General features: G+C 43.2%; 1 protein-coding gene across 5 annotated transcripts in view; it reads left to right on the top strand.

Moving 5' to 3' along the window:
• The window catches only part of PRKG2 (protein kinase cGMP-dependent 2), a 96,539-nt gene that overhangs the window by 72,266 nt on the left and 9,480 nt on the right, over nucleotides 1-14,793 (top strand). For all 5 annotated transcript variants that reach the window (XM_032334714.1, XM_032334712.1, XM_032334710.1 and 2 more), the window contains exons 15-17: nucleotides 6,011-6,174; nucleotides 9,598-9,720; nucleotides 10,653-10,715. In XM_032334714.1, the coding sequence (XP_032190605.1) occupies nucleotides 6,011-6,174; nucleotides 9,598-9,720; nucleotides 10,653-10,715 (350 nt within the window). The remainder of the gene's footprint in view (nucleotides 1-6,010; nucleotides 6,175-9,597; nucleotides 9,721-10,652; nucleotides 10,716-14,793) is intronic.

The following is a 14,793-nucleotide window of genomic DNA, read 5'->3' as shown; positions in this document are numbered from 1 at the left end:
CGGCGAAGAGCTCATTCTTCTCTTCTTCCCCAATTTACCGTTGAGACGGCCGGCCACATCTGTTCCCGGGTGAGTCCTCGCTGGCCCCAGCTGTCTCTATCAGTGAAAACACGGAGAGGCGAGCAAGCGTTAGCAGACATTACTAGAAGAACACCACATCGCCGTCTCTCCTCTGCTCTTCCAATGATTTCCTGATTCTTTCTCCACTTTCAAGGCCAAGAGAAGCTGAGGTCGGCAATAATGATTCAAAGTCTTTCTCTTGGTTATCATGAATGCATCAAGGACAATAATAAGGTGTAGGACAGTAAGGAGTTTAAAGAAAAATCCGTCTTGTTCTCAGCCTGAGCAGAATTCGTGTTGTAGTTTCGCATCTTGGGTTTGCTCAGCAGAAAAGTTGGTAGCAATCCAAGAGATCAATAAACATTCTATATGGTCATGCTCTTAGCTCATCGCTCATCAATAAATGTTCTGTATGGTTGTGCTGTGACCTCACGTGAGTCATCTTCTCACGTGGTCATAGAGGAACTTAACCCTGTAAGTGAGTGTTATATAAGAAAATACAATGTAGGACACATTAAAAGTTGATATTGTTGCCTGCTTCTTTATGACCTATCTTCCCCTCGCTGCTAATAGCCCCATGAGGGCAGAAACCAGGCTACGGTGTTTACTGCCAGACTTAGAACTTTGTTTGCATATCAGAATGAATCAAAGGTCGGAGGGGCAACGTCCAGCTCGCTCTGCTTGGGATTCGTCTCTACTTCTCATTCTTCCTCTCCCCTCCCTACTCACGCACTTTCCCTTCTCTCTCTCTCAATCTCTGAAATAAATCTTTAAGAAAAGAAAATGGAAGGTCCTGTGTCCCTGACCTACTGCTTAGAGATCCCCCTACTGCTCAAGAAAATTCATTTTGAGGAGTAAATTAATGTAGGACTTAAGCATTTATACTTCCTGAGATATGTTTGTTCAACAGTAGCTCGAGCATAACCCTAAATCGGAAAGATGTACGAGGTTTCAAAATAGCAAGACTCAACACCACAAAGATATGAATAGTCTCCAAAGTCACATACCGATTAGATACACTTCGGTGGGATTCCATCGAAGCTTCTCATGAAGTCTGGCAAACCGATTCTAAAGTTTGTGTAGACTAACTGAGGGCCAAGAATAGCCAAGGCATTTCTGAAGGCCAACGGGGCGGGCAGGAGGGACTTCTCGTACACTCCGGAATTATAATGACTCAGGCGGAGGGAGTGCAAATTAAAACTGCAGTGATTTAATACTGACCCATGTCAAAAATGAAAGTTGCTCTCCCTAGAGGATCGCGAGGACGTAGGGCCCCCAACCGGAACTCAGCCTTGTTGCTGGGGAAGGAGGGGTGGGCGGCAGGGCAGTATGATCCCTAAGGAAAGTGATTTGACGACGTGCGGTGACATTGAAGACATCACGTCTTTGATCTTGTGATTCTACCATCTTACATGGACCTCTGCTAGGTAACGTGGAGAACAATATTGAAGCATTTTTGTGGGAGCGCACTCTCAGATACAAGGCGAATGTCCATCAAGAGCAGAACGGACCAGAAAATCACTGCATGCTAGTTCGGTGCTGTATGATACAGCAATGAAAATAAATGTGCTCCAGTATCAATTAGATTCACAAAGGTAATTTTAAACGACATTAGGCAGTTTGCCCAAGAATAGATGTAAGATGTATCTAAAGTTTTTAAAAACAAGAACTTATTTTACTTAAGGATCTGAAATGTGTGGTAAAATTAGAAAGGAATGCGAGTACCCAACGCACACCAACGTCAGGGGAGCGGTGACCTCTTGGCAATGGGCAGTGGGACCCCGGGGAAGGAACACACAGGGCTTCTGCACCGACTGCTCGTTAACCTGGTGGTGGCTCCGGGGTCCTGTTTTTCTGCTCAGGCTTTATAACCTGCATGCAGGTCATGTTATATGCTTCAAGCTTTTTCTCACCTGACCAATGAAATTATCAGCTCCCACTACATCCTGTCTGCCAGACTCTTATTAGTTGTACTTACTAAGTAGCGATGAAGCTTTTCCCACCAATGTGCTGAATATATGTTGCTGCTTTCCTCTTAGAAATCTTCTGCTTCCTTCTCAATCTATGTTTAACGGGAAGGTTCCCTTCGGAGCCTGGTTCGAGCCTCCCCTCAAGCATCCAAGGCCTTCCGAGAGTTTCATTTTCTGCTCTTGAACACGGGGATAACCGTCCCTCGCTCCCCGAGCTGTTGTGAAGATCGCACATACACATGTACATGTGCATTTACATATCTTTCGACACTGGTGTGAACAGTTATCGCTTCATTCAGATTTTTTCACCAGACAGGTGTTGAACATCTGCTGTGTCACAGACGCTGTCGGGGTTACAAAGTGAGTAGGATGTACTGCGGCTTCTCCTCAAGAAGCTAGAGTTCCTCACACACGACTGCAGGATTTTGCCCCAAGGACGTAACTGTGGAGTAGAAACAGTGTTAAAGCACCTTGGAGGAGAAAGGAACTGGTTCTGTAAATTCAAGGAAGGCTTCAAAGAGGAGGTGGTCTAGGAGATGAGCCTGCAGAGATGTTTGGGTCTGAGTTCCCCTTCAGCTGGCTCCCTTTCTAGTAAATGCACTGAGAATTCGGGGTGAGTCACCACTCCCCCATGCAGAGTGGGTCGTGGCCCTGAAAGATGCACGCCTTAGCCTCCCTTGCTCCGCTCCCGCCCCTGGAAGCCGTCGCCGCTGCCTGTGTGGGTGGACGGACTTCAACATCGCAAGGACGTGAAACCGTCTCTGGTTGCTGCACACGGGATACACATTCCACTGTACCCTTGTCTAGACTTGGGTAAAGTAGGTGCCCTGAAAACCCCACATAAATATTTTTTTGGAAAGTTATGTCCCCATGAATCATTTGGCTTAATTAGACTGGTCATTTTGTATCCATTTTTTATGTGACCAAGAGAACCAATAGCTGACAAATCTCCTGGCCCAGAGAGAAACTGCTGGAAAAAAGCTAATACTGACTGGACACAGGCTCCAGCAAGCCACATGCTAATTTTTCTATTTCTGAATGATGCAGCCACCACTGCAGACTTAGAAGCATCTTAAAACCTTCTAGTTCATTAAGATTTTTGGAGATTTAATGTTTTTAAGCTCTCAGCATCATGTAAGCCGACTTTCATAATGGAAATTTGATAGAGGCAAGAGAAAGCCTGTGTATAGCTTCTCTGGATATTCTCAAAAGATCTGTTTTGTGAGTAGAATTTAAAAAAAAAAAGTGTGGGTCTGTTTTCTTGCCTTCTAGAAGGATCCTTTAAAACTAGTCAGGACATGTATAACCTTCTCTCAGTCCTTAGTGGCTTCTTAGACCAAAAAAAGTCTCTGCAGTTCTTTCTGGGGTTTACCAGGCCGATGCAAACTCGGCCCTCACTTCCCGGCTGTCTTCCCGCGCACGCAGTGGCCCAGCCACACTGGCCTTCGTGCCGATCCTTGAACTTACCACGCACGTTCCCGAAGGCGAGGGCCTTTGCGCTGCTCTTTCTCTGTCAGAATCATTCTTGCTCAGATTTTTATGAGCCTTTTTCTCATTTCAGGCAGATTCCTGCTGAAATCTTCTCAAATGCTCCCTCCTCAGAGAGCCTTTTCCTGGCCACCCTATTTAAAGTAACATTCCTATTGATCTCCATCCCTCACTCTGCCATGTTTCTTCGTCACGTCGGCCACGATCTGGCATTACTATGTACGATCTCCTATTTTCATGCTTGTTCCCCTCTTTCTCTGAGATGCCGTCTCTGAGAGGCCTGGGGTCTGTATCCTGGTGCTTGGTACATACGGGTCTTCTGGAGATACTTAGCGAGTGAAGGAAGGAACTTACATCTCCGTGGCCTAGAGAGAGGTTTAAAAAGACTTGAGCTTTGTGGTGGAATCCATGGTGGTACAAGACGGAGGTGGTGGGAATGGTTATAGGAAATCCACAGAACTTGACATCAGAAGATCTGAGGCCTTCTCGATTAAGCATGTGACTTTAAGTCAGTCTGAGTGTCGATCTCCTAACCAGTCTAACCAGATGTTAGACTAAAGTTGATAAGATCAAAGAAAAGGGGTAAGTTCCCATAAATCTTAAAATCTTAATATAATTACAGCCATCTCTGTGGGTCAGTATCAAATACTACAAAAGCAAAACCAGCTATTCAAATTAAAATTCACCATTTTCAGAGCTAGAAAAACTCTTAAACATCTAATGAACATACAGTCATTTTTAAAAGGAAAACTTCAATGTTATGAAAAACATGTATTGGAAGGCCATTATAAAACAACACACTATAATATCTCCATCGGTGCACACACAAACACAATTATAAACATTGCTTTCTTGTCTCTTAAATTTCAGTCTTTATAAAATTAGCTAGGATTTTCATATTGGTTCCTTCTCTGAGGAATAAGTAGATAAGCTAATCTCAGCTGGTTACAAAATTTTAATTTCATAGTATCCCCAGCCATCCCTTCGATAAAATCTTTATGAGTCATTCTGTATAGATAGAAGAAAATGGTGAAATCCCACTTCAAATTAGGTTGTTCAAATTTCCTTTTTCTAATAAGGAAATCCTGGCTGTTACATGATAAAAACTAAAAGGTATTACTGAAATGCTAAATTTCTAAGAGATTTATTTAAGGTAACACAAAGACTTTAAATATTCGTGTTTGAATAAATAAAGGAGGCTGGGTTTTATAGTTCATTGACATACTCTCTCAGATGAGGGCCTATTTTGATGTTAGCCTTATTTGTTGTGTTTTTACTCAATATTATTGCCATTTTATTGCGATAGTCCAGGTGCTTAATGAAACCGTTAACACGTGCATGTTGAGGCTCAGGTATCATTTGTGTGTGTTTACCCCGGGGAGGTGAGGGGGGTCCTATGAGAATTCCTGCATGTACTGGAGGTGCAAAGTACCAGCCGAACAGCGTCTGCGGACAGAATCCCGCTGTCTGTCTTGCGGGCGGATGTCAGGCGGGCACGGCCGTCCCCCAGTGAGCGGGTCTTCCTGTCGCCCCGGACTTCTTACCCACTTCTACTCTGCTCACGAGGCTGGTTCATTGAATAGAGCCTCAGAGGAGTGGAGGGACCTACTCTGCAGAGACGGGGGAGGGTCGTGCTGATTCAATCCCCGGGAGAGTTCCTCACCCTGAGTCAGGGCCGAGCTCAGGTTATCACCTCCCAATGACATCCTCCGCCGTGGTCTTCTCCCGCATGTTGCAGAAGGGTATGTTTTGTGGCCCCTGCGTCGTCTTCCACTCCATCACGTGTCACTTGAAGCAGCATTAATCGCATGTGTAAGTAGTCCTCGCACTCTGGCTTCCTCCCAGGCAGCTCTGTCTCTGGAAGCCTAGCACAGAGCCCGGCCGGGGTGCAGGCTGACCGTCTTTTCAGGACAAGTAAGTTCACGCAGGGGCTGTTCACCACTGACTTGCCTGAGAAGGACTCCAAGTGTCCGTGGTCTGGCCCAAGTTGAGAAGAGGTGATTCTGGCTTTTTCTTTGGAAAGCCAGAATGTCAAGGGTGCGGACATGGTGCATCGTGGTTTTTAAAGATGGATCCGACTTTTAAGAATCCCTTTGCCCCTTGCTATTGATTTTCTCTCATGACGGAGCCCAGAGTGCACCAGGGTCGATCTTACCCCTTCCTCTCCTCTCCCTAATGAGAGCCGCCGTCGATCACAAAGTCGCCTGCGTGCTCTGAGCTTTACATATGTTGTAGCGGCCTACACCTGCCGGCCATTCCTCTCCTCTTTCAGGGGTCATGGGCGTGGAAGTGTGTACGTGGAACTTGCTCCAGTGTAACTAGATTTGTACCTGGTCCTGCAAAAGAATAAATGAGAGGCTCCGTGGTGTGTGTGGGTATGTGTGTGAAGGGGAGGGCGGAGGTGTAGACAGCAGGCAGGAGAAGTTAGAGGGAGACGTAGAGAAGAACATGAGTTTCTAGTCTCTGAAAATGTCTTTGACATCCTTTTCCAGGTTGACTTTGGATTTGCTAAGAAAATAGGATCTGGACAGAAGACATGGACATTCTGCGGAACTCCAGAGTATGTAGCTCCTGAAGTCATTCTCAACAAAGGACATGACTTCAGTGTGGATTTTTGGTCTCTGGGGATTCTAGTGTACGAGCTCCTAACCGGCAAGTAAGTCACCTTCAAGTTCACAGAAGTGCCAAAATAATTTACTGATGATAAAAAATATATATATAATTTAAGAGTTTAACATTTTAGAATGTTTTTGATTACGTGTGATGCCTTTTCCCCTTTGTCTATTCTTGCTGGTTTGTAACATGGAGAAAGCATGTGGGAATGTACAGGAAGGATGGACAGAATTACCCTGGTTTGCCCAAAATGTCAGGGCCTGTTGCTATAGATGACCTGTTAACTGTGTGAAGGTTTGATAACTCTGTTGTGAGGATTAGGAGAGGAACTGAGGCTGTTTTTATTTCCTCTCGTATACATTTTTGGTAATCGAGAAAATTGTAATCATGTTTCAGTTAAATCCTTTAAACAATGAAACTAAATTTAGCCCCATTCTTCCATCTTCCCAATAAATCATTAACCAGAAAAGCTAAGAAAAGGAACATTGCTGGATCTAAATTTTAATCTCCTTGTCAGCTGCTTTCCAGAGGTGCTAATGAACCCAGACCAGACAGGGCAGGAGGCTTAGAAGTCCAGATTAACTGTCGCTCCTGGAGGGATTAAAGGGCTGTATTAATGAATCCGGGACCCCAATATTCAACATGGGTGCACGCATACACACACATGCACAAGCATTTACACCCACACATACACACACACATACACAGGCCCTATGTGATCTTACCTCAGACAGTGAAGTGCTTTACGCATTATAAAGCTCTCACATGTGTATTCTCTAGTTGAGTTTTCACGGGTCTGTGTGGAAGTTAAAGAAGAATTTTTATTATTTTATGACTTCAGTGTTATGGATTAGACAGTCAGGACAGAGAGCTACCTGCTTAAGATCAGGGATTTGATCCCGGATCCTCTAACCCTAAATATGATCCGCTTTCCACTATATGCTTATGCCTTACAATGTGCATTTTTAATAGAATGTGTGGACACCCCCATGGGAAACAGTTCAGTTTTCTCCTCCGTTTCTCATCAGCTGATTTGATCATTGTTACAAACACTTATAAGCAGATATTCTCGGATTTTCAGAGGATTTGTACATGGACTGGCGTACCAAATACTGGAACGAGCCCTTCGGTGGGCTTTAAGTCTCAACACATACTTAGAAAGAATTTTCATAAAATCTTGAACTTTTACACTACAAATTTCTTTTTTTTTTTTTTTTTTTTTAGATTTTATTTATTTATTTGACAGAGGGAGATCACAAGTAGGCAGAGTGGCAGGCAGAGAGAGAGGGAAGCAGGCTCTCCACCAAGCAGAGATCCCGATGCGGGCTTCAATCCCAGGACCCTGGGATCATGACCTGAGCTGAGGCAGAGGCTTAACCCACTGAGCCACCCAGATGCCCCTACACTACAAATTTCTAATGTGAGATTTCGTGTGGCTATATTGGACCTCCTTGTCCACATGCATTGAGCAAACCGATATAAGAGAGCATTTTATATTATCTGTATTCATTTCCAAATAGTCATTGCTTAAGATTTTGAAGGAAAGAAGAGGAAATTTTCCAGAACGTCATTCAGAGAGAAAATTGCTTATAGTCTTGGGACACAAGGAGTTCTATTTCAAGAACTTGTTCCTTCATCCTTGCGAAATTTGTCAGCTGCATTTCTAAGAAATACATGGTGGTTCATGGAGGTTGCTAGGGAATATTCAACTCAGTCTTTATCAGCTGGGATAGGTTCCTGCAAGGAATAAGGAAGCAAAGTGGGGGAATAAGGAGGAATCCCCAATAACTCAGGGTTTGTTAAAGTGGCTTTGAACTGTCAAGACGTTACGGAATTGTTCTTGTAAAGGTGTTCAGGGTAGGGCATGAGAAAAGTTGATTTTAAATGCCCTGAACTCTAGAGAGTCAGGAGGTATATGCAAATGAACTAAAACACAACACGACCTAATTGTCAACATTGATGTATGGAAAATACGGCAGTGTTTTTTGTTTCATACCTCATTTTCTTATTTTCCCCCCGTATCTTATTTTCTTTCCAAGCAAGACAAGAGATGGTTGCAAAGTTGTCGCACCAACCTTATTCCAAGTTTATTCCTGGGTGGGAACTCAGTAGCGAAGCGTCCCATGCACGGCCAGGATATAGCCGAGTAGTTCATGAAAGCCATCTTCAATTTTCAAAAATTAAACGACACAATAGAATAAAGTGTTTTTAATAGCAACATGTGTGGGTTAAAACGTTATCCAAATTCAGTGGTCAGCTCCCAGCGCTTTCTGCGCCACCGGAGCAGCGCTCCCCCGAAGTAGTCTGTCCACGCGCCTTCCAGAACCTCCCTTTCTCTCGTTTCTTCCCACGCTAACGGCTCCGTGTCTGTTGTCACTGCCGGACCCTCCTTGTCCTCCTGGCGGCTCCGCTCTGGGCCACCTCAGTCTTGATGTCTTTTCCCTCCGCTCTGTCCTTGGCTGGACCGTCCAGTCCGTTGCCAGAAATCCCGTCTGACGAGGCCCCACAACGGTAGCTGCAGCTCTCACGTCTTTCCTGAATGCCAGAGTCACAAACTCCGCGGTCTGCGTGGACCGTTACAACCCAGCTCTAGGTGGACACGTCACAGCCTGCTCTGTGCCTCAGGACCCACGCCAGCCTCCTCTTGGAAAGCTGTAGCTCCGTTCCAGAAGCCGAAACACCTCCGCATCGATCTCGAATCCTTTCTTCCTCCTGCACCCACCTTCACCCACTGACAGATCCTATTCGCTTTAGCACCCAAACGGATCCAGGAGCCCACCCCGTGTCACCACCTTCCCGTCCACCATCCCCGTTCAGGCCACCAGGACTTCCTACCCCGCTGCTAGCACCGTCACGGGTCACTTTTGACACGTTTTTAAGAAACGCTTGCTCTGACTGCTGTCAAGGCCGTCGCCGGACTCAGAGCACATCCCGGGGCCCTTAGCGTCACCTCCAGCTTCCCACGATATGGCCTCATTGCTCCTACCCCTCCCCCGCTTCCTTACTTCCCCCCAGCAGCCCAGACCTCCTCACTTTTTCCAGAACACCGGCGCCACCCCCGACTCACGGCCGGGTACTTGCTGTCCTTGGTCTCTTGCTGGCCGCTGACGGCGCGGCTCTTTCCCCGCGTCTCTCCGTGGCTGTCACCGCTCAGTTGTCAGCTGATGACAGAGGCTTTTCGCCTCATCCGGCTTTGAGAAGACCACAGCTCCGTCTGTCACTCCGTCTGCTCCTTTATGTTTCTTCTTGGTGATTATCACCACCTGACAGCTTACTTGTACGTGTGTGTGCCATTTGCTAGGTGATAGGAAATCAGTGCAGCTGTTTCTAGCGTATATCCAGATTTTTCAGTACAACGACTACTGAGAGCGGACGGAGGAAGGGAGAGAAAGGTAAGAAAGTCGCTTCCAGACTTGGAAGTGGGTCTGACACGTTGGTCCTCGTGTCCTGTTTCGGCTTTCCGCAGCCCTCCCTTTTCTGGGATTGACCAGATGATGACCTACAATTTGATTCTCAAAGGAATTGAAAAAATGGATTTTCCCAGAAAGATCACAAGAAGACCTGAGGATTTGATTCGGAGGCTTTGCAGGTGAGAATGAAAATTAAAACCCCTAGTTCTTGGGGAATGTGTGAAGTCTTCTCATTCTGTGTCCACACAATTTAAAATTTGGCAGCCATTTACTTTTTGTACTTTTCATGCAACTAAATTCTGTTCAAAGAAAATCATTTCTTCATTAGGAGTTTGAGTTTACTTCATGTTACAGAACCACAATACCTACTTACAGTTTGAAAGAGATCTACAGTTATCAGCTTCTCCTTGGGAATCATCTTTATGTGTATTAGGGCAAAAAGAACATTAGTTTAATAAAGGAGTAATTAATTTACAACCTTGTTATTTTGAGAGAAAACCAATGGTGGTGATAAAGTGTCACTACTTACCTTCTGTCAGTCTCCATTTTAAAAAGCAGTACATTTCTGGCCTTATTTTACATTACTCCTAATTTCTATTTACCCTTCAAAATAATATATCAGAGAATGGAAGACTTTTGGAATTTGTATTTAAACTTTACTTTGTCACTGTTTTCTTTTCTTTTTTTTTTGCACATTTGAACTTTTTTTTTTTTAAGAAAGCATTAGCATTTAGTAAATTTAGAACATGAAACCTAGTTGTGGGTTGCCAGCAGAAATCTCTGCATGTTTCTAAGATTCCAGCTCAGATGTAAATGATTCTCTAAAGCTTTCTCTGTTTTCCTCAGCAGATTTGATAAGATAACATCCTTCTTCATAGCTCATTTAAAACACCGGTGTGTGTGTGTGTGTCTGTGTGTGTGTGTGTGTGTGTGTACATACACTCACACACACTGGAGAGAGCAGTGTGATTTTCATTTCCCTATACTCAGTCTCTAAGTCTATGAATACTGTTGAATAAATGAATACATAATGAAAAAATGTTAAATTTTAATTTAAAATTCACTGAAGCATAATTATTATGAATTGCCTGTCAAAAAATTTTTATTTTAGGCAAAATCCAACAGAAAGACTTGGAAATCTGAAGAATGGAATCAATGACATTAAGAAACACAGGTACGTAGCCCAGAAAAAAATAGAAATTTATAGAAAAACGTACTTGACGCTTACCTTATAAATCACAAGGGCCCCTTTACAGATATTCAGTTTTTCCTTTTTGGTGTTATTTTTAATTTGTTTTTACTAGGTGTGGTTACAATAATCAGTCTCAAGGTGATTTCTCTAATGCTAAAGATTCCATCAAGAATGGATGAAATTCTAAAACAAGTGACAAAATCACATCTCTAAGTTATAGCGACTTAGCTTTTTATATTTTGCTATTTTTATTTTTTATTTTTATGTGTATTTTTTAAGTAGGTTCCACACTGGGTATGGAGCTCAACACAGGGCTCAGACTCACAACCCTGAGATCAAGACCTGACTGAGATCAAGGGTTGGACGCTCAACCAACTGAGCCACCTAGGAACCCCGTATTATGTTTTAAAATATCAACTTGGATTCTTTGAGGAATTAAGTTCTAATTTTGACGTTTTTTGGTCATTAAAGTACAATATAGTTGCCGTTGTCAATGCTAAAGAGAAATTAACTGGTAAATTGTATTCTGTTTCAGTTCTAGCTAATAATACGTATTTATTTTAATTGTAATATTCTTTTGACTAGCTTTCTCAATTTTGAAGCCTACTGTTGTATTTTACGTTTGGGGTAAAGTACGTGGATTTCCACAAAGTCTCTCAAATGAAGTTTAGGTTTATACAATAATCTAACATGCATCTTTACAGTTCTGTGAGGTTCTAAAGCTGGCCTTTGGAGCCAGTGATAACTTCTGTGAATTATCGTCTTTGATTCGGATTACGTACATGGACTTCAAGCCTTTCAGATGTTCTTTTTAATTAATTAATTAATTAATTAATTATTTAACACAGGGCGAGATGGATAGAGGGAAAGACAGAAAGAGCACCAGCAGGGGGAGGGATCAGCAGGCAGAGGGAGAGGGGGAGGCAGGCTTCCTGCGGGTGAGCAGGAGCCTGACGCGGGGCTGGATCCCGGGACCTTGAGATCATGACCTGAGCTGAGGCAGACACTTCATGGACTGAGCCACCCAGGTGCCCCTAAGCCTTTTAGATTTTTAAAATGACTGATGCCCAGCTGAATCCAGCAGTCCTCAAAATGTTTTAATTTTGCTCAGGATATACAAAAATGATCACTGACTGATAGTACTATTGGTAATAGAAAAACTAAATTGGAGAATTTCATCCTTGACAGCCTGTGAACACACTGAATTATTTATGTTCCGAAATGAAAACACCTTTCAGTATTTCACTCCTATCTGGATATTTTCTACAGAAGAATCGGAGACACAGAACGTGTGGACATAAAGGGAGAGAAGCTTCTGAATAGAAACACTATTCATTTTGCTTCACATAGTGGTGCAGCTTCAAAAAAAAAAAAAAAAATCCCCAGGCTGCCAGCCCTGCTCTATCTATTCATGAACTTCCTTGAAATAAAGCCATGAATTCAACATTGTAAATTCATATTGGGCTTTGCCTGAGGGAGTGTTAGGAGAGACGGACGATAGAGACAGACGCATCTGCGTTTTGTAGGCATCGAAGTGCTTGGAGTATTTCTGTTTGCCTTAGTGTGAAGCTCATTATTTGTCTTAGATTCCAATTTATCTCTCTTTCTCTGTGTTGTTACCACAATTTCTTTTCTTCTTACAAAAATGACACATAAACACACTCTTCACAACGATACTGAGCAAACAAGTGTCCCGTCTGCTAAAGTCCTTCTCCGATGCGTTTTCCTCCTCTCGCTCGTTAAGGAAGCATCTGCACTTTGCTCTGGGGTGGTTGGATTAACATGCTCTGGTTTTATCTTTTCTTTCTTGTTTACCTGAGGCTCATTTAAATGTAGCTGTCAAATTGTGATTGGGTGCACTGTGAATTGATGCTAAAGGATTTTCTCACCTCAGTAGGGTAATGAAGAATTTTGAATTTCCTTCCCTGCAGGGATTAATTTGCCCACTCTTCTTTTTTTCTCTCCATTTTATTTTTTTTCTCAGTGTTCCAGAATTAATTGTTTATGCACCACACCCAGTGCTCCATGCAATCCGTGCCTCCTTGATACCCACCGCCAGGCTCATCCAAACCCTCATTTTGTTTCTCAGAGTCCACAGTCTCTCATAGTTCACCTCCCCCTCCAATTTGCCCCAACTCCCTTCTCCTCTCTAACTCCCCATGTCGTCCATGCTATTTGTTATGCTCCACAAATAAGTGAAACCATATGGTAATTGACTCTCTCTGCTTGACTTATTTCACTCAGCATAATCTCTTCCAGTCCCGTCCATGTTGCTACAAAAGTTGGGTATTCATCCTTTCTGATGGAGGCATCATACTCCATAGTGTATATGGACCACATCTTCCTTATCCATTCATCCGTTGAAGGGCATCTTGGTTCTTTCCACAGTTTGGCGACCATGGCCATTGCTGCTATGAACATTGGGGTACAGATGGCCCTTCTTTTCACTACATCTGTATCTTTGGGGTAAATACCCAGGAGTGCAATGGAAGGGTCATAGGGAAGCTCTGTTTTTAGTTTCTTGAGGAATCTCCATACTGTTCTCCAAAGAAGCTGCACCAACTTGCATTCCCACCAACAGTGAAAGAGGGTTCCCCTTTCTCCACATCCTCTCCAACACATGTTGTTTCCTGTCTTGCTAATTTTGGCCATTCTAACTGGTGTAAGGTGGTATCTCAGTGTGGTTTTAATTTGAATCTCCCTGAAGGCTAGTGATGATGAACATTTTTTCATGTGTCTGATAGCCATTTGTATGTCTTCATTGGAGAAGTGTCTGTTCGAGTCTTCTGCCCATTTTTTGATGTGATTATCAGTTTTGTGGGTGTTGAGTTTGAGGAGTTCTTTATAGATCTTGGATATATAAAGCCCTTTGTCTGTTGTGTCATTTGCAACACTACAACCTATTCTGTGGGTTGCCTCTTTGTTTTGTTGACTGTTTCCTTAGCTGTGCAGAGGCTTTTGATCTTGATGAAGTCCCAAAAGTTCATTTTCGCTTTTGTTTCCTCTGCCTTTGGAGACATATCTTGAAAGAAGTTGCTGTGGCTGATGTCAAAGAGGTTACTGCCTATGTTGCCCACTCTTCTTAACAGTGAGGGAAGATTCGGAGTGCGGTGCATGGGGTAGAGTTCAAAAGTAGAATGGACCAAATTTACACAGTGCTTTTCAGCGAGCTCAGGGAGCTCAGACATTATTTCATCTGATTTTCCTAGTGTTTCTTAAGATATAAAGCTGAGGTAGGGGGGTTGGGGGTGTGTGGGCAGGGAGGGACCCGAAAAATAGATTTCTCCCTGTCTTTAAGTAGGAGTTCTCTAAAACCTTCCCTAAGTCTTCAAGGCTTATAGCTTCTCTGCTCTGTATACTGTTGGAAGTAAAAAGAAAATCTTTCTGAAATTTGCCATCAGATTTTCCCACTCTTCTCTAAAGTAAAATGTATGCTTTTTTCTCAGAGAACAATTCATTTTAACTTTGTATTTAAAAACAATGCAATTTAACATGGCATATTGTTGTGTTTGTACATTCTGAGTTAAATCATTTTAACTAAACGTAATCAGACAGAGCTCCCTCTTCCCCTATTTTTCAGCTGATGGATAAACTAGGCACCAGTCATGTCTCCCAACACCTATCTGAACAGAGGGATAATTGTAGGGTGCAATTAAATCTTTCCTGCTAGAGGAATAATTTGTTTCAAGTGCCTTAATGTTACCTTCAATATTTCTAGCTGCTGCATTTTCTTTCTTTTTTAAAAGATTTTATTTATTTATTTGACACAGAGAGAGAGATCACAAGTCGGTGGAGAGGCAGGCAGAGAGGGAGGGGGAAGCAGGCTGCCCGAGGAACAGAGAGCCCGATGCGGGGCTCAATACCAAGACCCTGAGATCATGACCTGAGTCAAAGGCGGAGGTTTAACCCACTTGAGCCACCCAGACGCCCTAAAATTACTTTAAAGAATAGCTTCTACCAGTCTTCTAAAAATGAAAAAGCAATTTATGTGCCATTGCTGCTAATATTTCTTTGGTGAATATTTTTTACACACGAAAGCTGGCACTTGTGTTACTTAAAA

This window comes from Mustela erminea, chromosome 2, assembly GCF_009829155.1.
Source record: "Mustela erminea isolate mMusErm1 chromosome 2, mMusErm1.Pri, whole genome shotgun sequence".
Taxonomy (NCBI): Eukaryota; Metazoa; Chordata; class Mammalia; order Carnivora; family Mustelidae; genus Mustela; species Mustela erminea.
This window is presented reverse-complemented; position numbering and strand designations above follow the sequence as displayed.